The following is a 25,642-nucleotide window of genomic DNA, read 5'->3' as shown; positions in this document are numbered from 1 at the left end:
ACGCCCGCGCAGCTCGCCGCCGGTGGAGGTTAGGCGCCATGTTTGCCGTGAAGCGGAACGCCGTCATCGGATTCAACCTCTACTGCGGCGGCGGCGCGGCCCTGGCGCCCCCCTCGCCGGGGGGGGACCCGACCCCGCCGCCGCCCGCCGCGGCCCCCGCCGCCGCCGCCGCTGAGGTACCCCGGGCCCTGATTGGCTCCGCGGAGCACTGGGCCGCCGCCGGTCGCCCCGGGGCCCCCCGCGCCCTCATTGGCCCGGCCGGGGCCCCCCGCGCCCTGATTGGCTGCGGCGCGACCCCCTGCGCGGCGTTGCCCCCCGCGGCGCGGCCGGGCGCGCTGTGGCGCCCCGAGGAGGAGCTGGACGGCTGCGAGCCCGAGGCCGAGCGCGGCCCGGCGGGGGACTCGCTGCCCGGCACGCCGCCCGGGCCGCCGGAGCTGCCCGATGGGCTGCGGCAGGACTCGCTGGAGCTCATCAGTCGCTACCTGCGAGAGGCGGCGGGAGAGGCCGAGCCCGCTGCGAAGAAACTCTTCCCGGGACTGCTGGGCGGGCCCGGCCGGCCCGGCGGATCGGGTGATGCCGTGATGGAGAAGGCGCTGGAGACGCTGCGGAGGGTCGGCGACGGCGTCATGCAGAAACACGAGCTCGCCTTCCAGGGTGCGTGGCGGCCGGCTCCTCCCCGGGGGGCGCCGCGGGCCCTGCCGTGGGCCCGCCTGGGCAGGGGGGTGTGAGGCCACGGGGGGGCCCGGGGCCCCCCTCTCCTCCTTTGGGGGCGAGTTATAGGCCCGGTCCCGTCCCTTCCCAGTCGTGGGGTTCTGGGGGGGTTTGGTGGCTTGCCCCTCGAAGAGAGGGGCAAAGGGATGTGGATCCCCGGGAGATCCTGCCCCGTGTGTGTGGGGGGCCCTCGAGGTGGGTGGGCTGCATGGCAGGGGCTGGGAGAGGTCTAGGCCAGAGCTGGCCCTGGGGGCTGGAGGAAGGCCTCTGTGCCGCCCCTCCCAGCACGGGGTGCGGGGGGGACGCCTGGGCTCTCGGGTGGGTCATTTACCGGATGGGATGTGGCCCTGGTTTCGAGGGAGTTAAAACAGCTGAGAAGTGATTAAAAATGAAACTGAACTTTGGTCAATTGGGAGGTGGAAAAACCGCTGGTAACGTGTGCAGAGGAGATAATCTAGTTACAGATTAGCCCCAGTTCCTCCTTCCATCCTGCTTTGCTCAGCATGACTATATGCAAATAATCCCAAGCGTCCAAAGATTAGTTAAACTCCTCACACCCCTGGCTTGGGTGGAATGGGGTTTCTGGGGGAGAAATTTTCCTAGACAATGTGCTTGGGTTATAGCTATTTTAATGTATTTTGCCCACTTCCGATGAGTCCTAGAATAGCCATAGAAACTTGAACCCCAGTGCCTGGGCTTGGATGAGCAAGTGCCCTCACTGCAGTGTCTTGGGAATGGACTGGGAGTGAGAACCGACCATTTTGACCTGGTTTCATGTAACTCAGAAATGAGCTGTTTTGGGGCCAGGCTGAGCCGTCGGGGTGGTGGGGCCGAGCTCCTGGCCTCGGGGCTTGTGCTGGGACTGCTTTTGACACATCGCACCGCATCTGATCCCAGATCAGGATGGTGCCTGGCACAGGAGGGTAGTGTCTGCATTTCTTCCTGAGATGGTGTGTGGTGAAATGCCTTCCTTCTTGCAGGAGGATGTTCATTTTTTTTTTTAAATGCAAAGGGCTTTGGTTTCTTCCTTGTGTCCTTAGCTGGGCTGATGCAAAAGGCTGTGGGTTCAGTTACCCTGGCCAAATTCACGGACATGCTCGTTGAACGAGCTACGCTTGGAAGGAATGTTCAGATCAATGTTTGCTGGCATTGGTGTCTGAGGTTTCTGCAGGGACTGTTACCTTCATGTGTGCAGAAAAGGAACTGGCTTCAGGAAGGCTTCCTGTTAGTTTGAGCAACAACAAGCAATGCCTTTCAGTTTCGTAAAGGCTTGTCTTGTTTGCTTTTTCATGAGGGGGCACTGCAGGCCAAACTGGGGAATTCTGTTGTTCCAGTCACTAAACCCACATTAATAAAACGGCAATGCATCTGCCTGGCCGTAGGTGACTGTCCTTTGTTTTGGCTCAAGGGGCAGGGCTCACACCAGGCTGCAAATAGACTTCTGTAATGTGATTCTGACATGGTGGGGCTTTAAAGCCCTTGTGAGATAGGGGAGTGTGATGTGCACAGAGATGGCAGCTGTGCCTGAGGTGAGGAGGAAGGAACTAGAAATGGGTTATGGCCTTGTTTTTGTGTGGCCTGGGCGAGGGTGAGCAGCAGAGTCCTCTGCAGAAGCAGGCAGGTACTTGCTCTCCACCACTGACACTGGGCAGCTTTTGGACCTAGAGTGTGGGGGCTGCATCTTCTCACCGGTGGCCTTGCAGGGTATTCAGTGTCGTGTGTGTGCCTGCCTGTAAACCCGCATCTCTTGCAGGAATGCTTCGGAAGCTGGAAATCCAGAAAGAGGAAGATCTGCAGTCAGTGTGTGAAGTGGCTGCCCATGTGTTCAGTGATGGAGTAACAAACTGGGGTCGAGTGGTGACGCTCATCTCGTTTGGTGCCTTTGTTGCAAAACACCTGAAGAGCATAAACCAGGAGAAATGCATCAGCTCGCTGGCAGGGATCATCACGGATGCGCTCGTCTCATCTAAGCGCGAGTGGCTGCTGAGCCAGGGAGGCTGGGTGAGTCACTGCCTGTCCCAAGCACTGCGAGCTTTTCAGAACAGTACTTTCCTATTTCTGTGACCTGCTCACTTGACAACCACGTGTGTCAGCAAAGCACAGAGATGACTCACTGTTCCAGTTAAAACCGGAGTCTGAAACATCTAGCCAGAGTTCTGGTGTTTCAGGAGCTCCTTACAATAAGCAGTCTTGACCTAAAAATGTGCCCCCGCCCAGCAGGGAGAGGGCAGCATTCCCAAAGCTGAGTCAATCCCCGGGGCCCTGAGCTTGCTTGAAGCTGGTCCGCAGCTGCTTTGGTGCTGTCTCCTGATGGCCACCTCTGCGGGGCGAGCTGTGGGTGTAGCGAGTCTGGGGGGAGCGCACTCGGATGTGCTGGGCAGGCCGTACCCCAGCCCACTCTGTCGGGGAAAAAGGCTTTCTGTGCCTTCCTGCCAAAGAAGGGTGTCTGGCGGGGAAATGACTTTCCCTTCTTTCTCCTAGGAGGGCTTTGTTGACTTCTTTCGAGTCGAGGACCTAGAAGGCAGCATCAGAAACATACTGATGGCGTTTGCAGGCGTGGCTGGACTGGGGGCGAGCTTGGCCTACATGATCCGATGAGCCAGGGCGTGCTGCAGAGGGACAAAACTCTGGGTGGACCGGCTCTGTTTGGGGCTGGCGAGCTGGTCGCTTCCTCCTGTGAGTACTTAAGAAGCTGGACGTGAGTGACCCAAGGAGACTATCTAGGCACCCCCTGAGCAATCCTTTCCTAAGAAGGAAGGCGTGATCCGGTCAGATTGTGGGTACCGATGAGGATTTATTGCTTTGGGAACAGAAAGTGGAAGAATTGATGTTCTGCTTCCTTCAAGAGGATGATGACAGAAAGCTGAAATGGACTGCTTCAGTTTTATCCCAGAGGGAACTGATCTGCTTAGCAGCAAGGCAGTGAGCACCAGCAGCTCTTGTCTGGACTGGAGCCTCCTGGGCTTGGCACGGCAGCTGTGCGTGGAGCAGATGTTTCAGGGTTGTGGTTGTGGGTTTCTGGAAATAGCATCTTCTGCTGCTGGTGTCCTGCCTAAACTTGTGGCTCTTCTGTTGGAGCAGAAGCTGGGCATTGTGCGAGCCTGCGCCTGCCCCCAGGTGTGCTGGCAAGTGGGCCTTCAGCCACTGCCAGCTCTGCACGCGTCTGGCTTCCAGAAGCAGTAGAGCCACGCCAGCAGCCAAGATGTGCAACCCGCTGCCAGAACGTGGGGCGCTGGAGCCCCGTGTGGCCCCTTCCCTCCCAGCGGGGCTTCAGCCAGGTCACTGAGCAGGCAGAGGAGTGGGGGGTGAGGCGGGGCTTGGGCGGTAACCACAGCCAGCTGCGGCGCGGCTGCATTGGCCTGTCTGGCTGATCTCGGCTGCACGGATGCGACTCACCACACACAGACAGTTTAAAAATAGGGAGTGCATTTGTAAGTATGTAAAACCCCACATGGGGTGGGGAGGCTGTAGAGAACCTGTAAATATCTATAAATCTGTAGAATATGTACATTTTTACAGAGCTAATGATACAAAAAGAGGAAATTTGGAATGTGGTAGAACTGCTTATGGTGCACTGTACTTCATTCCTCATGTGAAGTAGCATTTTTGTGGTGAAGCCTTCTCCTGCCTTGACTCCAAGTGAGCCTTTCTCTGATGTACTTGAGCAACATTGCCAGGGAGCGTAGCAAGGAAAGTGGCCTGGTGGACTCTCGTTGTGCCCATGGCTTGCTGGCAACAGTTGATGTTTTTGTTTATTTTTTTGGTTATTCTAGCCCTTCTAGCGGGTGGGGAGCTGTGGAAGTCTGTATCAGTCGCTTCCTTATCTTCCTTTCATTTTGATGCTCTAAGCCATGACTCAAATGAAGCTGATGTTTGAATGTAAACGTTGTGGAGCAGAATAAAACTTGACAGCTCGTCCGCAGCTTGTGCAAGTCCGTCGGTGCCGGCCCTGGGCTCGGTTCCTGGTCCCCAGCTGGTAGCATTGCTTCTCGGTGGGCTTGCAGCCCTCCCCCGCCTCGTGCCCTCCCACCATGGATCCGTTGGTTCTTGGGGAGCTCTATGGGAGTGGGTCCTGTGCTTGACCTGCAGCCCGAGTGATGCCCAGTGGAAACCCAAGTGGAGAGCTAAAAGATGGTGCTATTGTCAGGCCTGCTTGTTTGCTGAACAAGCACTTAGTTTTGTCAATAAATGTCTTTTCTCAATCCTCTAGTATAAAACTTGCCATTTCCTGTAACAAGATGCTGACGTGCTAAATGCTCCTGCTCTGCTCTGCTGATGTGGGCCTGTTAGCACGGATGCTGCTTGTGGGTCGCCCCGCAGCCTCTTGGTTATTAGAAAGCCTCTGTGGGCTGTGGAAAACTGCTCTGGGTGTCTTGTGTCACCCGTTGGGGCTCCCCGGAGCTGCTCTGTGCCGAGATGCTCTTTTCCTTCACTGTGTATGTGGGTGGGGAAAGTCCACGAGGTGCCTTGCGCTCAGCGCCTGCCCGCTCCAAACCGGCTCTTCTTGTGGCGCCCTGAAGTGCGCTGTGGCTCTCGGGGTGCCTGCACTTGGCGGCGGGGGCTTGTCACCCTCTGCCTCAGCGAGGCAGGGGCCTGCAGCCCCAAGGAGAAGGGGACTCTACTGGAGCCTGGGGCTGAGCTGTGCTCCTTGCCCCTTCCAGGCGGGGGGAGATGCTCTGTGTGGCTCTGGTTGTCTAGCATTTGTCTTGTCCCTCCTCTGCCTGGGCAGAGCAAGCTGGCGCTGCAGTTGCCGAGGAGGCCTCTTTAGCGGGTGTTCTGCTCCCCGAGATTGCTCCCTGCCCTGTGGCCCCCAAGTTTCGATTCCTGCAAGGTCGGGGGTGGAGGAAGCGCGCAGCCTGCCCAGGGCTGGAGGGCGCAGCCTGGTTACGGGCAGACCTCGCTCGGGCAGTGGTTTGATGAACAGCTTCCTCCTGCCGGGACCAGCTCCTCTGTGGGAGCCTTGGCTGGAAAATTCCCCTCCTGAGGGGCAAAGCGCTTCCCTACCCCAAAAACTCTGCTGGTGGCTCCAGTAAGGCCGTCAAGCCTTACTGCAGATGGGGAGAGGCGACAGCTTCCTGCAGTGCTGGTGAGGCCCTTGCCACCGAAAACAAGCTGGTGGCTCAGCCCCGCTATGCAGATATTGCAAAATGTTTTTTTGGTGTGGGTTTTTCTCTTGTGGGTTGTGTGTGTTTTTTTGGTTTTTTTTTTTTTTTTTAAAATGCTATGTCTTTGCTGGCTATTTTGGGCCCGTTTGGTCCCCCGGGGTGCAGCGGGGCCCTCATGCAAAGCTGGGCCTTTGCCATGGAAATATGCAAAGGTGCTGGTGGGTGCGGAGGGTGTCGGGGCTGCTGGCGCTTTCTGGAAGCCGCAGCGCTCCGATAGTGCCTGGCTCGGTGCCGATAAACCGGGGCTTCCTCTTCCGCTCCGGCGAGGGCTTTTCGCAGAAACCGGCTTCGACTTCTCTGAACCTTTTGTGTAAATAAGAGGGGGGTGGGGAATTAAAGCGTCCGCTGTGTCTGATGGGGGGGCGGGGGGTGTGCTTCAGATTAGGGGCATCTTCAGTGCCTGCCCTGGCTGATTTGGGGTTCCCCTTCCCCTGGGGCTCCTAAAGAGGGCAAGTGGGCATTTCCCACCGTTGGCTGGGCTTTTGGGTGCTGCCTGGTGGTGGGAGGGGGGGTACTGGAAAAGCAACACCCTCCCCTCCTGCTGCCTCCTCTGCACCAGACAGTGCTGAACCAGGATCCGGCCCTGCTGCGTTTGAAAGCTCGCACTGACGTGGCTCGGGGGGGGGGGGGGGGGGGCACATGCAAATGCAGAAAATCCCCTGGCTGAGCAAAAAAAAAACCCCAATTCCTGCCCATTTCTGGCTCGGTGGCCCCGATCCGGTGTTGGGGGCTCAGATAATATTTCATGTTATTTCTTGTGCCAGGAGCCTGGGCTGCATTTGTCCCCAGGCTGTCCCTTTCCTCTCCGGGGGGTTCCAGGAGGTTGGGGGGGCCCAGTGTGGAGCTGAGTCCATGAGGAGCCCTTGGGAGCTGAGTAAGGGGGACAGGGCAGAGACAGGGACCCTCCCCACTGGGAAAAGATCCTTGAAATGGGGAGGCTTTGGGGGGAGAGGGGCTTTCTGGAGCAGCACTGATGCCCCGGGGTTATCAGGGTGGCCACGGGTGGGTGCTGGGGACCCCCCCCCCCCCCGGCCAAGCTCCCTAGGATTGTCCCTGCGGGGGGGAGGCTGCGGGGTGTGGGGGCGCGTGACTCATTTGGGCTGAGATGGCAAATATTTGGTTGTCAGTTTCGGTGGGGGGGGGGGGGTGTGTGTTGCTGCATTCCTGTAATGATCCTGTCAGGCCTCAGCCCCCCCGCCCAGCTCGCAGGGGAAGGGTGAGCAGCCACGGTCGCCTGGGGTCCCATCCCGTCCCCCCGGGCAAGGGGTGCTGGCCTCTGGGTGGGCTCCCGTCCCCTCCCCGGGCTGAGCCCAGGGGTTGGGCCCCGCTGCCCCCACCCACCCTGGCCCCTCTCGGGGTGCCAGGGCCGGGTGTCGGGGTGCACCCTTGGGTTCTGGCCCACCCGGCAGAGCTCTGCCCAGCAACAAGGGCCGCTAATAGCATATGGGGAAGTCACGTGGGCCTCTTCCAGGAACCCAGGCGTCCGGTGCGGCCCATCCCCCTCCCGGGCCCTGGGGTGACACCGGGGTGGCAGCGAACACCCCCCCGCCTCCCCCAGCTCACAAGCCTGGCCCTGGGCAGGAGGCTGCCCCGATGAAGGCCTCCCTCCTCCTCCTCCTTGCCTGGACGCCTCAGTTCCCCCCCGGCATGGGAGTTATGAGGGGTGTAGGGTGTGTGTATTGAGGTATGGGGGTGTAAGCAGTGTGAGTGTGGGGTACAGGGGTGTTTGTGTGGCTTTAGGGAGCCCATGAGAGGGGGGTTATAAGGCGTACGGGATGGGTATAGGGCAGAGGGGGTGCACAGGTTGTGGGTGGGGCTTTGCCGTTACAGGGTTTATAAGGCAGGGGGGCATTGGGGCGAGTGCGGGTACGGGCACTTCAGCGTGGATGCGCGCTGATCAGGGCGGGGAGGCAGGGTGTGAGTGCCCGCGTGTGGGGCCAGCCCAGCCACAGGGCGTGGGGTGCAGTGGGGCTGGTGTGGGCCCTGCGTGGCGCCAGCGTGGGGCTGCTGTGGGGCTGTGGCCACGGACCTGCCCAGGCAGGAGCCAGCAGTGACTCAGGCAGGAATGTGCTGGCAGGACACCGTGTTCCAGCAGCACCCAGCCCCACGGCCAGCACCCAGTCCCCAGCCCTGGATCTGGCGTGCTGCTAACAGCCCCATGGCCAGCGCCTCCGAATAGCTCTGTTCCCACTTGGCTCAGCCCCAGTCCCACACCCTGCCGTGCCCTGTGCACCCCAGCACTGATGCACGCGTCCCGTGGGGTGCCCAGGAGCGGTGCAGGGTTCCCTGCAGGACACTGGGGTGCCTCTGAGCAGGACAGTGCCTGCAGGGACGCTGAGGACAGGCTGCGGAGCAGCACAGCCCCTGATGGGGACATGCGTGACGCACGGCCTGTCCCCCCACATCCCCGTGGGAAGCAGATGGGACACTAAATTAACTTGCCCCATGTGGCTGCTGTCCCTCTGGAGGTGTCCTGAGGGCCAAGGGTGGCCACAAGGTCCCGGGGAGCTATGGGCCGGGGGTGGCAGGGGTTGGTTGTGGGTGCAGGCGGCGCAGCAGACGCAGAGCTGGGCCTGGACCACCACTGCACAGCTGGGGTGTGTGTCCCTGCAACTCCTGTCTGCTGGTGGGGGGAAACTGAGGGACAGGGGACCCCGGCCTCCCTCCTGCCCCAGCCGCTTACCGAGCTCCGGGGCGCAGGGGTGGGTGTTGCAGGAGTGCTGGGTGCTGGGCTTGAGGTGGGGGGCACAGAGGGCGCTGAGGGTCTTCTTGGGGGTGAGGCACTGCGCGTCCCATGCCTGGGTGCCCTCCAGAACGCTTGGGAGCACTGTGGCGACATAGGGACTGCGCTGACGATGGGGCAGGGTGAGAAGGGATGGGGCACCCCATGGCTAGGGAACAGTGGGTCTGGGGACATCGGGAGGACCCGATGGCTTGGGATGTATGGGGATGGGGGACACGGGGAGGACCCCATGGCCAGGGATCCATGGTGAGGGGGGACACAGGGCACCTCACAGCCGGGCACCTGTGGGACAGGGGACACAGCGCGCTCCATGGCCAGGCATGGGGATGCAGTGATGAACCGGCGGGAGAGGTGGGGGGGCTGCAGGGCCGGCGGCCGCTCCAGGGGGCTGCATTCACCTGTGCTGGTGTCCCCGCCAGCGTCTCTTTGGCATCCCTGGCCAGGCACACCGCTGCCCTGCACCGCACCCCCGGCCTGCGCTTGGCCGAGCGCTGCAGGGCACGGCAACAGCCGAGCCCCTGTTCTCCCCTGCAATCCCCACAGCCACCCTACATCCACCAGGCGCCGCCCCCGGCACTGCCCCTGCACCCACCCTGCACCCCCTCCGCCGCCCTTGCACCCACCTACACCCAGCACCATGCTCAGCTCAGCAGCACCTCACACCCAGCCCCAAATCCAGCCTCCAGCCCCCTGCACCCAGCCCAGCCCCCAGCCCCACACCCCGCACCCAGCCACACAACCCCCCGAGCACCCCACACCCAGCCCAGGTGTCGGCAAAGCCTGGCAAAAGCCCTGGGGCACTCTGGAAGACAGCAGGGCCCTTTGCGGGCCACAGCAAAGCCCGGTAACAGCCCTGTGGACCTCTTGAGGGCAGCGGGGACCCTGGCAGACCCTGGCAAAGACCAGCAAAAGCCCTGGGGCACTCTGGACAGGAGCAGGGTCCCTCACGGGCTTTGGCAAAGCTCAGGAAAAGATGTCAGACACTGGAGAGGAGTAGGGCCCTACACAGGCCTTGGCAAAGCCAGCAAAAGCTGTCAGACACGCTGGAAGGCAGAAGAGCCCCACACAGGTGTCAGGAAAGCCTGGCAGGAGCTGTCGGAGGCTCTGGAAGGCAGCAGGGCCTCTTGCAGGATTCAGCAACGCTTGGCAAAAGCCATAGGGAACATCTTTCAGGATGCTTCCTGAGACCTTCCTTGGGCACCACAGCCCTCTTTCATCTCCGTAGGGCATTTTAGGCCTCTTTTGCTCTCTCAGAACCATTGCTAATGCCTTCTTTGAGGCCCAGAACATGCATTTTGTCCTCTACGCTCTCTAGGATTCCTCTGTTGAGTCCCCTCTTTGCCATTTAGGGTACCTCCCTTCAGCCCCTGCCCCCTGACAACACCTGTACTTTGTTGAAATCCCCTTCAGATTTCCTCAGTCGTCCTCAAGGCTTCTCTGGTCGCTCTGCCCCTCTCCAGACCCCTCTGCTCCCGTTGCTGAGCTCTCCTGAGACGTCCGCAGCGCCCCAGAGCCCTGGTTTAGCTCGGGAGGGCACTTTCACCCCTTTTTGCCTCAGAACCCCTCCTGAGGCCATATCTGTTAACCAGGTCGGTCTTTTTGTCCTCTTATCCGTTCGGCATGCCTCATTCCGTCCCCGCCCCCCTGAGGGCAGCTGTACTTTTTTAAAATTCTCTTTTGAGTGCCTCATTGTGTCCCCAGGACCACTTTGGCCTCTCCGGCCTCCTCAGGAGCTCTCTAATCCCTGTGATGATGTCTCCAGTTTTGTCAGAACCTTTTCCAAAGCCATCTTTGTGCTCCAGAGCAGTCTTTTCGTTTCTATGGCTTATAGTACGTTTCTGTTCAGTCCCTCATACACCAAAATCTCTCTTGTCAGCTCAGGTCTCCTCTTGGGCGTTTCAGAGAAGGCAAGAGCCTTCTCCTGCCTTCGTAGTCCTCCTGCAAGATGCATTTACTGTATTTCCATGCTTTCTGGGGTGTTTTCTATCCTTTGGGCCTCGGCTGTTTCTGTTAAGGGAGTTAACCATCGAGGAGTCTTGGTGACTCAGAGTCATTGGTGATTTACAGTGAATAATTCACTTTGCAAGCAGAGATATGTTTGAGAAGGGATTTGTGTGGGATCTAGTTCTGATTTGTCGTTCGGTCCTATCCAGAATGTGGCTCTGGTAGAAGTTAGGAAATATGTCTGGTCTTGCTAGAAATGAATTGTAACCGCATAATGTTTGGTTTCTTCAATAGGAAACTAAAGTGCGTAATTTCTGCTAATAATGCTGCTATTGCATTTAATGAACTACTTTTTTACATGGCTTAGTATGATCTTAAGCTATTTTTATCTATTTAAATATAGGTTTGCGTTTGTCCCAGTAAAATTAAGTTTAACTACCGACCTGGTCACGTGGCTCGTGTGACAAAGTTATAGCAAAAGAGCGGGTATCACAATTTCCAGTAATGGTCCGTGTCTTTGTCCGGGGCGATGCACGGAGCAGAACGCCCGCCCCACTCCTCCGGCTGTCCCCCAGGGAGCTGGGGCTGCTCCTGGGCTGCTCTGGGGTGGGTGCTCTGCTCCTCCAGGCCACCGCGGTGCGGAGCCCAGCTGTTTGGGCAGCTGCGTTCTGACCTGCAGAGAGGCCGAGGTGGCCGAGGTAGGAGCTTCAGTGAGTGAAGCATCTATAGCAGAAAGTACATTTGCTGTGCACAGCTTGTTCTTGGATCGGTGATTGTATATGGGGTGTTCAGGAGTTGCAAGGTGGTTTAATATTCTGCGTTCTTGTTTTTTTAATTTTAGGTGCATTGTATTTTTTTTGGCATTTCTGAGTTTACTGTAGAAAGAACCTTGTTTTTTTTTCATTGGTTCTGTTGGATGTTGTTAAAGTTGTTGACATCATCTTTTTCTATAGGACTGATGGTGAGATTATCTGTCAGGGGTTAGGGTGAGCATCTTGTGTCTGGAGTTTCAGCATTTCTCAAGAAAGCAGCAGGCATATCGGGCATAGTGTTTTTCAGGGCACAGGATGGCCCGTTGCCTTTCCTGATCGCCCATAAAGTGCCATGTTGTCCCTAGAGCCTTTGCAGCCTGCTGCAGGCCCCTTCCAGGCGAGAAGTGTTGGAAATTCTCTTACTGCGTGGGCTGCAGCAGAGCCCCGAGCCTGAGGGATGCTGGAGGATGGGAGGTACCCGCGGGAGGCAGGGCAGGGCTTGGAAGAGCCGCTCCTGAGCAGCAGCCGACGCAGGGGGTTCAGGAGTGCAACTACAGGGCAGGAACTGTTGGGAAGGAGTAGGGTTTCTTCCCTGACAGTTCAGAAGAAGAGAGGGGGTTTCTAAAGTTTTGGGTGCGAGGGATGGTTGGGAAAGGGAGGAGGCGGGTTCATCAGTTGTCCTCAGTTGGTTTTGCAGTCGGATTCAGCTGTCGGTGAGGTCCGTTCTGTTTGAGTCGCTCTGCAGCCAAGACGAGGTACGATGAAGTTATGAGAAATGCAGCATCAGCCATCTGGACCTCCATGTCACTGTGCAGGGGGCTGGCTGTCAGATGGGTCTCATCCCCGCAGGAGGCCCCAAGGTACGAGCTCTGGCGACGATAGAGCCGAAGCAGATGACGGGCTGTTTGCGGTTAAGTGGCATTGGAGGGGATAAGTGGTTTAAGGCTATTTTAATAGGGACATATCATGGCTTAAGTGTGAATGTAGGAAACTTTGTCAGAACTATGGCTCAGAGTCACCAAGGGAGGTAGGAGGATCGGCCGTACATGGCAGGCCACAGCGGAAATAGTACCCATTGCTCATTTCGTGTGTGAGATGCACATTAGAATATACTATCCACAGCTCTGAGGTCTCTGCTCCCTTGTGCCTTTCAGTCACTACATTCCCTGACTTAATTTTCACGTCCATCCCTTCACTCTCCATCTAGATGTCATGATCCTTAGAATCCATGCTTCTTAGGGGCATCGACGAGGCACTTATGTCCATCGCAGATTTCTGGCACAGTCTTCCCTGGAATTTTTTGGAGAAGAGTATGTACATTATCCCTGCTCGTATCGGTCTCCGTCCAGGGGTGTTTTCTTCATCACAGTCCCTGGGCATGCAAGCCTTCTCCATTATCCCAGTTTTGGTTTTTTTCTTTAACTGCCCAATGAGACTTGCTTTAGTGTCAGCCACAGCAGTTATGCTCTCTTGTCCTTGTTTATCTGTTGTGTTTTTAGCACCAGTTTCTGTAGCCGTGGGTGTCTATTTTAGATCTTTTAGTCGCCATGTCACACCATCGTGTTTTTTCCCATCGGCTGACCGTCTCTGTAATTGCATAAGGGGCTTCACGGGTAATTGGGCTTGGGTGTCTTCAGCTGCTTTCATGGCAGGCCTCTTGTTCTCAGGGCTTCATCCGTTGGGCGGTCTTCGTTGCTACATTCAGAGCTCTTGCAACATAAGGTAAGAATTGAACCTCGGGCTGAAAGCAGAATAAGAATCCAAAAAGCAGAAGGAAAATCAGTGTTCCAAGAATCAAATTCAGAAAAGGACAGAGAAAATGGTAATAAAACTTCCCCTCAGTACAGTACCTGAGCACATAAAGGATCTTTTCCTTCCTTTTCCAAGCTTACAAATTCCTCATAGGAAGTCAGCCTGTGTCAAAAATTAGAATAAGCTTTTCTTCTTATTTTTTTTTTGTCCTTCTGTGATGGCACTGTGTGTCCTCCTGCAAGGCTCTTGGAGGTGTGGAGGAGCTCCTTGCAGCACACCTTCGTTCTTGGAAAGTTGATAAATTCAAGGACTTGGCTTCTTTAGTGAAGATGAGCTTCAAGTTCAGGGATTACATTGCTGCTTTTGGTTGTATTTCGAGTCTGTCTGTCCCAAAGCCAATGGGACATGCTCAAATGATAAATCAGATGCAGGCAAAGACCACGGGGCAGACTTGGTCTGTGCTTCACTCACATGTTTCAGGGCAGCTCTGCTGAAATGTGGTTTCTACAAGAAGTTGCATGGAGCACAGGGTCCCATAACTCGTCCTGTGCCTGTGGAACCCATCCAACCTGATCCATGTCAGGGGCAAGTAGCAGAAACAAGCCTGTTTCCTCCCCATTGGTGCCTGATATCCAGCATAGGGAAAGTTTTTCTGGGAAGGCAGGGAGAAAGCTCCAAAGAAATCACAAATATGACCCCAGAAGAGCCTGAGACTCTGGCTGCTTGAGGGCTAGGCCGTCTTGTGGATAGACTCCAAGATGCTGGGAAAGGAGGGAAACAACATGCAGCAAAAAGTCTTATGAGAGGAGGATCTGTCAAAACCCCTTTTCTTTGGATGGAAAAACACCGAGCAAATGCTGACAGCCACCCAGGAGGAGCAGAGACTCCCAAAGGAGTGGAGGAGAGATGTCAGAGGGGTTGCATGAAACAGCAGCTTTATGGGGCTGTGGTTTCCAGGGGCAGAGCAAGCCCTGAATCCTCTGTGAAGTGAGGAAAAAAGTGCATTGAGGCACCGTCACTATGGCAACACAGAGGCTTCTGGTTAGCTGGGCTTGTTTCTTTGCATCATCATCACAACAACAATAACGAAAGCCGTTTCCTTCCTCTTTTTCTGTGCATGCAACAAGTGTCACCGTCACTCTCTGCAGGAAGGTCACCAAGTGCTGGACCCCCAGCCTGGGGTGGCAGGACACAGAGCTCCCGGGTGAGTGTGGCAACAGGGGCTGGTGGGGAGCATGGCGGGGTCTGGTGCCTGCTGTCCCCCCAGGGGATGGAAGCCCGTGTGGATGCCAGGAGGTAACTTGTGTCCCCAAAGAGCCCCAGTGACCAGTGAGCTTCGGGGGCTGGAGGACAGAGGCTCCATCTCCTGCACAAGCTCTGCTGGGCACTTGCCCCTTGTACCTCTTTGGGGCATGTCTGGATGGGGTTTTGCCCTGTCCAGAGAAGGGGAGATTTTCATTTATCCTGCCAGGCTAAGGAGATTTGGATGGAGCAGTGGTCACCCCTGTCACAACATAGGCTCAGGGCTTCCTCCTTGGGGTGGTCCCATTTGTTGGGGAGGAAGGAAACTGGGGTCCAGCAAGGCTGGTGGGTATGAGTGTGGTGAGGATGGGGACACCATGCTCTGGGGTGGTGGGGAGTTGCTGGTGGGTGTCCCAGGGACCTGGCAGGCCTTGCCAAACCCTCACCCCCACAGAATGGCTCACGTCCCAGGCCGGCATCGCTCCTCTCTATGCCAGGGACATTGCAGGAGACCTGGCAGGCACATCCCAGGCGTGCTCATCCTTTCTTCCTTTCCCCCTTTCAGCTCAAGCCCTTGTCCTTGCTGGTGAATCTCTTTGCTCGCAGATTTATGATGACAGCCCTTGGGGCACTGGACAGTTCTTGCTGAACAAGGCAACAGGCCCTGGTGTCCCCTCAAGCGGCAGCAGGGCACGGTTTGACTTTGCTGTCCCTCCACATGCTGCCTGGCTCAAAAGATGCCAGGCAGCACTGGGCACCGGGCACGAGCCCTGCTGCCCCTCTGAAAGATTAGACAGTCTCCCAGAATCCCACCAGTGCCCTAGAAACCCCAGTGAGCACTGGGGTTCTGCCCTCTTCCCCCATCTCAGCCTGTGTGCCCAGGGCTGAGGGCTCTCCACCATGCATGCTGTTGCACTGATCTCTGCTCTGTCCTGCCCTTCCCTCCTGCCTGGACCTTCACAGCTGCAGAGACAGCCCTGCTGACCCTGGACCCACCCTGGAGCAGGATACTTCCAGGAGAGAGCATGGCCCTTGGGTGCTGGGGCTCCCACTCGCTGCGGCAGCACCCCACGGCTTGGTACAATGGCAAGCTCTTGGCACCCACAGACACGGACACCTGCAGGATCAGAAATGCCAGGCAAAAACAAGTGGGCAGAGCGAGTGTCAGAGCCCTGGCTCCACACACGGCAACCACGTCACCCTGACTGCTATGGTGAGTGACATGACCCAGGGTTGAGCCCTGCTATCCCCCTGCCCCAGGACCCCTGGGCTTCACTGTGGATCTGCGTGTCTGCCCTGGGACAAATGCAGCTCCTGTGGGGTTAAGGAAGGCAATGCCGTTGGGTTTGGGGTGCTGCAAGCTGGGCTATGGGGGCTTTTGCCTCCCCTCCTCTGCAAAATGCATCCTTCTTCCCAGGGCCCCTTTCAGCTGCTGCTCTTGGGGTCTCTTTCAGACTGGCTGATCCTCCGGGTCCTGGTGTACGTGGTGTTCAAGCGGGAACTGCTGCCCGTGCAGTGCTGGGGATGGGATTGGGGGGGGCACATCTTCAGTGCGGTGTTACAGAGATGGAGCTGGCATCATCGCGCAATATGCCTCAGCAGAGCAGCATTCCATCTCCTGGCCTGAGACCCACCACAGTGGCAAGTATCACCGCTCCTTTTCATTGCTAACTAAAAGACAGTCTTGGATTTTATACGTTTCCACTGAAGGTAAGAAATTCCCATGTCTTTGGGCCCTGTGTCTTTGGGCCCTCCATCTTCCCAGGGTCTCGTCTGGTGGGGGCTGCAGGACAGAGAGGGTGAGGGGCTCTGTGATGCCTGAGCTGGGTCTCAGCTGGGTCTGTGCCACCAATGCCTGTGCAGGAAAGCCGGCACCTGCCGGCACCAGGAAAAGACCCCACCACCCCCAGCCTGGCTCTAGGACGCTCCCTAAACCCATCGCAGGGTCTTGGCCCTGCGTGGTCTTGGCAGGGTGGGATGATTGTCCCTCCCCTCCTGCATCTGCAGAGGCGATGCAGCTCCAGAAGGTCCATCCGACAACATGTGCCCCATCTCCCCCGTGCCCCGTTTTTGCCACCCCTGTTCCCCCCCATTCCTCCCTATCTCTCTCCCGTGTGTGTCTGTGTGTCCCCCCCCCCGTGTCCATCTCCCCATCCCACACCCTCCTCATGTCTCTCTGTCCCCCTTTCTACCGAAACGTACCCCACATGAGTCTTTTGCCCAGGCGAGTCTTCCCCATGTGAGTTTTTTCCCTGTGTGACACCGCCGCCATCCCCTGCCCTCCCGTCTGGTGCCCCCACTCCTTCCTCCCTCCTCTCTCCCCTCCATCCCCCCCATCCCACACGGGGTGCACAGAAATTTGGGAGGGGATGCAGCCAGGAGAGCTGAGCCCAGCTGACCAAAGGGATGTCCCGCGCCACATAACGTCGTGCACAGCAATAAAACTGGGGGAGGGGTGGCGGAGGGGGCATTGCTCAGGTACCGGCTGACCATCAGTTGGTTGGTGGTGAGCAATTGTTTTCATTTGTATTACCTGTCTTTCTTGGGTTTATTTTTCTCTCTTTGTGTGTCGTACCCCCCCTTACATATTATTGTTGTTGTTTCTTTTTAATTATTAAACTGTTCTTATCTCAACCCAGGAGTTTCCTCACTTTTGCCCTTCTGGTTCTCTCCCCCGTCCCACTGTGGGGTGGAGTGCGTGAGCGGTTGGGTGGTGCTTTGTTGCCAGCTGGGGTTAAACCATGACACAAGGTCAGTTGCAAGCCCTGCCTGGCCAATGCTTTAGGCTCTCAATGTTGTTCCTGCCATCTTGGTAGGCCATCCTTGTTCTTCACTGCTGCTTTGTAGCAACTTTTGCTCCGTAAGCAGCAGTACTCATGCCATGCAAGCATACCTGTCTCCCAACCTCTGGGAAGTAACTCTACCAAAAACAGAGAGTGAAACAGCTACGGCACAACCTACAGCCATTCTGCCTCTCGAGGCACCCAGCAGGCCCCTTTCTCCTGCCTCTGACTCTGTCCGGCTAGGCTGGAAAGTACGGTTGTTGCAGCCCATCACTATTTTTGTCTCTCTCCGTCTGTCTGTCTGTCTTCCGGTCCCAGTCTTTTTAATTCCTCCCTGTCTGTGCTTTAGCCCTTCACAATTCCCACCCCCCACCTCTGTCTGGCTCCATGTGCCTGTTTTTAAATTCCTCTTTCTCTGCCCTGTATTCTAGATATACTTTTTCTTTCTCAGATTCTCTCGTTCCAGGTGCCTGTCCCTGTGTTTTAATTTCTTCCCTCTCTGTCCCATAGCCCATTTTTCCCTTTACCGTTCTCTCTCTCTGGCTCCCTGTCCCTATTTAATTCCTCTCCCCTTTAGCGCATCGAAGTTTTTTGGTATTTCTCAGTCTGCCTTTGTCCTCCTCACTGTCCCCCTTTTTAATTCCTCCCTCTCTGCCCCATCACTTCTTTGTTTTTCTCCATCTCTCCGAGTCTGGTTCCCTCTCCCTTCCTCCTCTCTGTCCCGTAGCCCATTGCTATTTTTTTTTTTCCCTCTGCCTCTCCCTCTGTGGCTCCCTTTCCCTATTTTTCAGTCCCCCCTCTCTGCCCTGCAGCCGATCGCTGTTGGATTGGGTTTACGTGGCAAGGTTTTATTAGCTGGGGCAGGGCAGGGCTGCAGGGGTGGGTGCTGTGAGAAGACACCAGGAGTTGCCCCCTCGTTGGGCCCAGCCAGTTCCAGCTCCAGGATGGATCTGCTGCTGGTCCAAGCTGAGCCTGTCAGCAATGCTGGTAGCACCTCTGTGATGACGTATTTAAGAAGGGCTAAAAAAATGCTGCACAGAAGCTGTGATGGAGAAAATGTGAGTGTGAAACAGCCCCGCAGACACCAAGGTCAGTGAAGACAGAGGGGGTGCTCCAGGCACCGGAGCAGAGATTCTCCTGCAGCCCGTGGTGAAGACCGGTGAGGCAGGCTGTCCCCCTGCAGCCCATGGAGGCCCGCGGTGGAGCAGATACCCACCTGCAGCCCATGGGGGACCCCACGCTGGAGCAGGGGGATGCCCAAAAGAGGCTGTGACTCTGTGGAGAGCTTGTGCTGGAGGAGGCTCCTGGCAGGAGCTGTGGATCCATGGGAGGGAGCCTGTACTGGCGCAGAAGAAGAGGAGGCTGAGGGGAGCCCTCATCGCTCTCTGCAACGGCCTGAAAGGAGGCTGGAGCCGGGGGGGTCGGTCTCTTCTCCCCAGGAACAAGCGATGGGACGAGAGGGAACGGCCTCAAGCTGCGCCAGGGCAGGTTTGGGTTGGGTATTGGGAAAAACTCCTTCCCCCAAAGGGCTGCCAGGCCCTGGCCCAGGCTGCCCAGGGCAGGGGCTGAGTCCCCATCCCTGGGGGTATTTAAAAGCCAGGGAGATGTGGTGCTGAGGGACATGGGTTAGTGGTGGCCTTGGCAGTGCTGGGTTAACAGTTGGACTCGATGATCTTAAGGGTCTTTTCCAACCTTAACGATTCTATGATTCTATTCTATGATTCTATGTCATTTTCAGTATATGAACTGGGGGGGCATCGGTGAGCAATTGCATTGTGCATCACTTATTTTTTATATTCTTTTATCATTATTATAATTATTTTCCCTTCCTTTTCTGTCCTATTGAACTGTCTTTGTCTCAACCCATGACACTTTTTTTTCCCCTGATTCTCTCCCCCATCCCACTGGGGAGGGGGGAAGTAAGCAAATGCCCATGTGGTGTTTAGCTGCCTGCCAGGTTAAACCACAACACCGTTTCTTTTCCCATATCACTTTAGAATTTTTCCCCATCCCTTGTCTTATCTTTATCTTGTCCTGCTGGTCCCTTCTGCCTCTCTCTCCTGCTCCCTGCCTCTCTTATTTATCCCTCCATCTCTCTGTCCCTGTTCACCCCCACAGCCTTTCTTCTGCTCTCCTCTCTACACCGTTGTCCTGCTCCCTGTCCCTCTCTTTTTCACAGCATCCCATTTTCTGGCTCCCTGTCCCACACCTCTATGTCCCTCTGTCCTTCCTCCTGCTTTTCTCTTCCCTTTTTTCCCTCTGTCCTGCTGCGTTTGGGCGCTGAGCCTTGCAGCTAGCTCATCGCCGGGGTTTCTTATGTGCATTAATGAATAAACTTTCTGTGTGCCCCTGGCTGTGTTTGCAGCCCCTGGGTGCAGAGCTGGTGGCTGTGGACGGGTGCAAGGGAGGGGGAGATGTGCTCTGGGGCTTTGTCAATGGCTCCTGTTCCCGATGGGCTCCAGCTGGGGCTGGGGCAGCCCCAGGAGTGGCCAGTGAGGCCGAGGATGGGGCTGGCCCTGCTGTGTGAAGGAGCTCTGGCTGTAAAGCAGGCTGCCTTGGACGCACCTGCCTGAGGGAGCTGATGAAGGGCTGAGGAGGGAATCCAAGGGGGTCGCGCAGGCAGGTGCCTCCAGCAAGGAATGTCCAGTCCCTGCAGCGAGGAAGGATCCCTCTGAGCCGTCGCTGACAGAGCAGAAACCAGCACGTGGTGCTGGGAGCTCCGTGCCTCCATCGGCTACGCACATGGAAGCCACGCAGATGAGGAGCATCGAGGCGTCCGCTGCGTGCTGCTGAGCGGGTGAGGGTTGGGCAGGAGGTGCTGCGGAGGAGGAAGGGGCAGAGGGAAGTGTTGGGGTGATGAAGGTCTCCTGCCAGCACTCGGAGCTGCCGTGAATAACACGTCCCCTCGTGTGCGTCGCGGTCCGTCTCTGCCACCCTGCCCCAGATCTCTGCCTGCCGCGCTGCCTGTCCCTGCTTCTGGCTCCCTCTCTGCTGGCCCACCCACCACTCCGGCTCCCCAGAGCTTGGTACTCCTCTGCTAACTCTGCCCTGTACCACTGCACCTATCATTTTTTTTTCGTGTTTCACTCTCTGTGGCTCCCTCTCCCTTTTTTTTTTAATGCTTTCCAGTGTTCTTGTACCCTGTTGCATTTTAATGTCTTTTTCTAAGTTTCCCTCTCTCCATCACTCTGTTTCTATTTTAAAATTCCTCACTCTGTCCTGTACTGTGTCACTTTTTAGATTTTCTTTCTAGGTTTCCTTCTATCCATCTCCCTGTCCCTACTTTTTAATTATTTCCTCTGTTTCTTGTACCCTGTTGCTTTAAAAATTTCTTATTATGGTTTCTTCTATCTATCTCCCTGTCCCTGTTTTTTTAATATTCCTGTGTTTCTTCTGCCTGATCACTTTTAAAATTCTCTTTCTACTTTGTCCTTTATCCATCTCCCTGTCCCTAAGTTTTAATTCTTGTCTATGTTTCTTGTACTCAGTTGCTTTTTAAAATTCCTTCTACGTCTCCCGCTATCTGGCTCCCTTTCTTGATTTTTAAATTCTTCTCTATTTCTTGTACCGCACTGCTATTTAATATGTCTTTCAACAATCCCTTTTATCCAGCTCCCTTTCCCTAAATTTTAATTCCTCCCTTTCTTCTGTATATCCTGTCACTTTTTAAATTTTCTTTCAATGTTTCCTTCTATTATCATCCCCGTTCCTGTTTTTTAGTTCTTCCCTGTGTTTCTTGTAGCCTTTTGCTTTAAAAAATTTCTTTCTATATCTCCCTCTATCCAACTCCCTGTCCCTATTTTTTTATTTGCTCCCTTTCTGTCCTGTACCCAGTTGCTTTAAAATTTTTCTGTCTGTGTCTCCATTTACTTGGTTTCCCATACTCTGCCAATTTTAAATTTAGTTTCTATGGATAGGCAAGCGCAGAGCCCCAGCGTTGGTGGGGCTGGGAAAGGGCTGCCCAGGGAAGGTGAGAATGGGAAATACATTTGGCGTAAAAAAGGGAATGCTGAAGTATTGGAAAACAGGTATAAAATCAATGGTACCAAAGGAACAGGGAAAAAGAGATTAGAAATATTATGTCAAGAGGATCGGCCACTCCTTACACAAGAGGGCAATCTGGCAGAAGGTGGCCACCGCAGGGAACCTTTGACCAACAGGAATTAACCTTCCTGCATCGACACTTGGAGGACAGGTTCCATGCACAAATGTGTTATTGGTGTGTATGGGATAATTGGGCATTTGCTAGGTGAACAGAAAAGCCTAGAAAAAGTGAAAAAAATCTCCTTTAGAAATACCGTGAGTACATCACCTGCTAAAACGCTTGTGGAATCATCTCCACCCTATGCTCCTAGGCTTCTATATTCCCCCCTTGCTCTCATATATTCCTGTTTTCCAGGCCCCTTACAGGTGGTGCCGGTACAGGGAACAACCACGCCTGGTCCTGGTGCAGTGCCCCCGGTAGCCAATACAAGGGTCTACTGACCTTAGTGTCCCCAGGATTTGATTGCTTGGAGTCAACAGACTCACAGACTTAGAAAGGACACTGAGAAAGTGTGACAAGTCAGGAAGGCAATACTACGGGGACCCTACCTGGGGAGATGTGCAGATGCTTCTTGAAGCCCTGTTCACCCCGGACAAAAAGTATGCCATTTATGATGCGAACCATCGCTGGGCAGAACAAGGGGGAGATGCAGCTGCCCGGACAACTTGGCCGACTGCGGATCCTGGGTGGAATTATAATGTAGATGCAAAGTCCAGACAATTACAATTAGCCAGACAAGGCTTAGAAGAGGCTATACTTTTGGCAGGACAAAACCATGCAAACTGGTCTAAAGAGAGTGTTAACAGAAGCCTGAGGATCACCCCACAGCTTTTCTCTCTAGATTGCTTGTAAAAAAGTCAGAATGTTTGGAGGAGGAACAGACTCCGAAGCAGATGCTAATACACCTCTAATGGTCCCTACTTTTGTGGATCAACCAGCTCCGGATATTACAAAATATTTTTCTAAATGTGTCCCTGACTGGCCAGGGAAGTCAATGGATGAGGTAGTGCATTTGGCTACGTTTGTATACAATGGTCGAGATGAGGAAAGGGTTAAGGAAAAGAGATGTCAGAGGAAGGAGGTAACAAGTGTGTTTGGGCTATGCTGAGAGAAAGGTTTGGAGAAAGCAGAGGGAGAGGCTGGGGAAGAGCCAGAGGAGGCTGATGGACTCAAAGTGAACGTGATTTGCCTGTGGGAGCTGATGACTGTTGAGCTGATTGTAGGGAAGGGGGGCATTGGAAACAGGAATGTCCCATGAGGCCGAGAGGACCCTGCGGACCCGGATTTGGGAGGAATCAGATGAATATTGTCAAACAGCAATGACGGGAGGAGGGAGACTTGGACAAATCTCAGGGTATTAGAGTACTAAACTGAATCATAAGGGTCAAATTGTGGGAGAAATAGTGTTCCTATAGCAGAAGACAGCCAGCATATGTTTGCAATTACATGGAAAGGCCAAAAACTAACGTGGACTGTCTCGCCCCAACGATTCACTGGGTCTCCTATGATATTCTCCTGTTTGCTTAAAGATGACTTTAAAGATAATATATTAGCTGGAGGTTCCATACTTGTGCACTATGTAGATGATTAGTTACTTCCTAGTAAGACATATGAAGATTGCTTGAAAGCTACTATTTGTCTATGTAGTACTTTGGCAGAAAAAGGTCACAGTGCATCTCTTTCTAAGCTTCAGAGGAGTCAGCAGGAAGGGAAATATTTAGGATTAATATATTATTAAGTAGGGTGCTGCAGAGCCTGGGTATCGGGGCTAGGGGAGTTAAGTAAGCCGTTGACAGAAGCGGTGAAGGCAGAGGAAGTGGAACCTGTATGGTGGGCTCCAGGGAGAGAAAAGGCTTTCAAAGCTGTGAAAGGACCTTTAGTTTCTGCTCCAGCGCTGGGATTGCCAGATTACTCCAAGTCCTTTGAACTATTTGTGCATGAGAACAAAGGAGTAGCCAGGGAGTCCTTACTCAAAAGCTAGGTCCGCACCGCCGCCCTGTGGCATATTTCTCAACTCAGCTGGATCCTGTAGCAGCAGAGAATAATTCCTCTTTAAAAGTGATAGCAGAAACAGCGACTATCACAGAAAAAGGCAGATCATTAGTCCTGGGTCACCCAACAACCGTATGTCCCACGTGAAGTAGAACTGATTCTTAAGTGACTTGCTACACAAGCATTGTCCCCACAAAGAGCACGTTGCTATGAATTAACAATTTTGAATGCAGGTGATATTACTTAAAAAAGATGTAATCTTTTGAATCCAGCAACTTTAACTGCCTGTTGCCTCCGATGGTGAGTCGCATCGTGATTGTGCTAAAGTAGTGTTGCACTCCAGCCATCTGTGGAAAGATCTGCAAGATCAGCCTCTAGAGAACTTGGATCTAACCCTTTCCACGAATGGATCGTCAGACTATGTGAATGAAAAATGACACACGGACTATGCAGTGGGGAGAAACTTAGAGGTACTTAAAGCAGAACCTCTACAACCCTTGGTGGGTGCCCAGGGGGCTGAGTTAACTGCATTACCAAGAGCAGCCTGGTGGGGACATAATCAGCAGGTAAATATTTATACTGATTCTTAATACGCTTTGGGAATGTGTCGTGCAACAGCTATGCTATGGAAAGAACGAGAGTTCCTTACGTCGGTGGAATATAATATTTCTAATTGAACTGAAATCCGAATGCAGTTGGAAGCTATTAAGAGTCCAAAGGAAAGTGCTCTAATACACTGTCCAGCTCATACCAAAAGCTCCAATGAAATTGAAAGAAATAAATAAAATTACTCAGACTTGTAGTCAGGTAGGTTTGAAATGGCCCGAAGTTTTAGAAATAGTACTATAAGATATTGGGATGTTGCAAATATCCCTCATCAACGTCTAAGGTTGTCATCAACAGGAATAGCTTTTGGTAGACACAGCTGTACCCGGGACCTTTGTCTCAGCTAGGACCAGCCTCTTGGGTGGAGATTAATGAGTTAGCAAATTTGTGTTGGAGATACAAAAACATCTACAAGAAAGTTTCAAAATTAAAAGGGATCATGCTCGGTGGTACCAGCCCACCCCTCCAGAGATGCAGGTAAAGGATTTGCAGCCTGGGGAAAGAGTTTTAATAAAAGTATTTTCCTGTAAATCTAAACTGGAGGCCAGGTGGGAGGGGACATATACTGCCTTATTAAGTTCTTACTTTACTGCACAAGTTGCAGGAAAGGAATCTTGGATCCATGTTAAACGGCTGCCGGATCATTCAGCTGCTGAACAACGACTGGTGTAGAAAGAATCTACCGTGGCCACTGTTCTAGAAACTGGAACCATTTGAATTTCTTTCCCAGAGCTACTTGGATGCAATACTTGCAAGCATTTGATCTTCACAACATCCCTATAAGGAAATTATGGCAATCCTACGGGTGAAGTTACTAACCTTCGTTATCCTTATTACACAGGTAAAAAGAATATCTAAGTCTGTACAACTGGACAATACTTCAGCAGGATTTCAAGAAGTATGGTCTTGGCTCACCTCCTGGCTGCCAGATCTAGGAGCCTGGGCAAAACAGACTTTTCTGGGGGGTGTTATTGCTTGTTATAATGATCTTTGTAATAGCGTTTGTTTGCATTCAGTGTTGTAACATTTGCAGTACTCAACTGTGCTCACATCTTAGAGGCTATAAATATTCTGCTCCCATATGATAACAGAAATGTTAATAAAAACAAAGGGAGGACTGTTGCAGAAAAAGTTAGTCGAAACTTAACACTAGCGGCTTAAACATTAAGAGTGAGAGCAAAAAAAGCCTATAGGCTGTGGTACATGAACTATAACAACCGTATTACAACATTGCCAAAAAGCTAACTACAGAACCGGCCGAAAAAGACCTAAGAGGATGTGAAACAGGATATAGACCCACTGCATATTGTGTAAGAAGGTGACCACTTAGCTTAGTAATGAAACAGCAAACAACTCCAACCAATAAAAAGCAAGAAGACCCCAGACCTTAATATTACTATTGGTCTGAGCCGTCGTGTGAGGGGCATGGAACTTAGATTGTAAGGGTATAATTACCCAGGGATTTCTTTCTTTGAGGTCCCTCTTCAGAGGCACCCAGCTCGAGCTGTAGCGCCATTAATAAAAAGCACGTTTATAGAAGAATCTGTCTTTTGGCTTATTGATTCAGCGGAAACCTAGAGTTGAACCCTGTTCTGGTGGCTGGCATGCGTAATTTCCGTAACATTGCATAAACCAGGGACTTTCTCCTGACCTCTCAACTACTTGGAAGTAGTTTGTGCATGAGAACAAAGGAGTAGCCAGGGAGTCCTTACTCAAAAGCTCCCTAACAGCTACATAGCCACCAGTGACATCACAAGCAGCTGCACAAGCCAGAGGCCTCTTGTCTCCCTATCTCCTACTTTGGATCATGTGACACCACAAGCACTAGGACAACCCAGGGCCCAGCTTCTGCCCTATCACCCATTTAGGCACATGTGACATCATAAGCACCTGAACAAGCCAGATGT

General features: G+C 54.1%; 2 protein-coding genes across 13 annotated transcripts; both read left to right on the top strand.

The window, feature by feature from the left end:
- Window positions 1-25,265, top strand: MCL1 (MCL1 apoptosis regulator, BCL2 family member). Of its 12 annotated transcripts, none has more exons than XR_014230459.1 (6): window positions 1-654; window positions 2,465-2,712; window positions 14,195-14,271; window positions 15,273-15,522; window positions 15,764-16,019; window positions 16,949-25,265. XR_014230459.1 is itself a non-coding variant. In XM_082333313.1 (5 exons), exons 1-5 carry the CDS (start codon window positions 39-41, stop codon window positions 15,770-15,772), a joined length of 1,200 nt encoding a protein of 399 aa, XP_082189439.1. In that variant the 5' UTR covers window positions 1-38; the 3' UTR covers window positions 15,773-25,265. The 12 variants fall into 12 exon arrangements, 3 of the variants coding, with proteins under 3 accessions (XP_082189439.1, XP_082189441.1, XP_082189440.1); XR_014230460.1 differs by having other exon boundaries at window positions 15,764-23,695; window positions 24,577-25,264; XR_014230461.1 differs by having other exon boundaries at window positions 15,764-23,695; window positions 24,334-25,264.
- LOC309600747 (uncharacterized protein) lies at window positions 7,571-14,185 on the top strand. The gene is made up of 2 exons (XM_082333316.1): window positions 7,571-12,175; window positions 12,983-14,185. Exon 1 carries the CDS (start codon window positions 8,752-8,754, stop codon window positions 9,802-9,804), a length of 1,053 nt encoding a protein of 350 aa, XP_082189442.1. The 5' UTR covers window positions 7,571-8,751; the 3' UTR covers window positions 9,805-12,175; window positions 12,983-14,185.
- Window positions 25,266-25,642: the final 377 nt, after the last annotated feature.

This window comes from Platalea leucorodia (genome assembly GCF_965183815.1).
Source record: "Platalea leucorodia genome assembly, chromosome: 24".
NCBI classification, from domain to species: Eukaryota; Metazoa; Chordata; class Aves; order Pelecaniformes; family Threskiornithidae; genus Platalea; species Platalea leucorodia.
The sequence above is the reverse complement of the archived record's forward strand: the minus strand, read 5'-3'. Positions and strand labels throughout refer to the sequence as shown.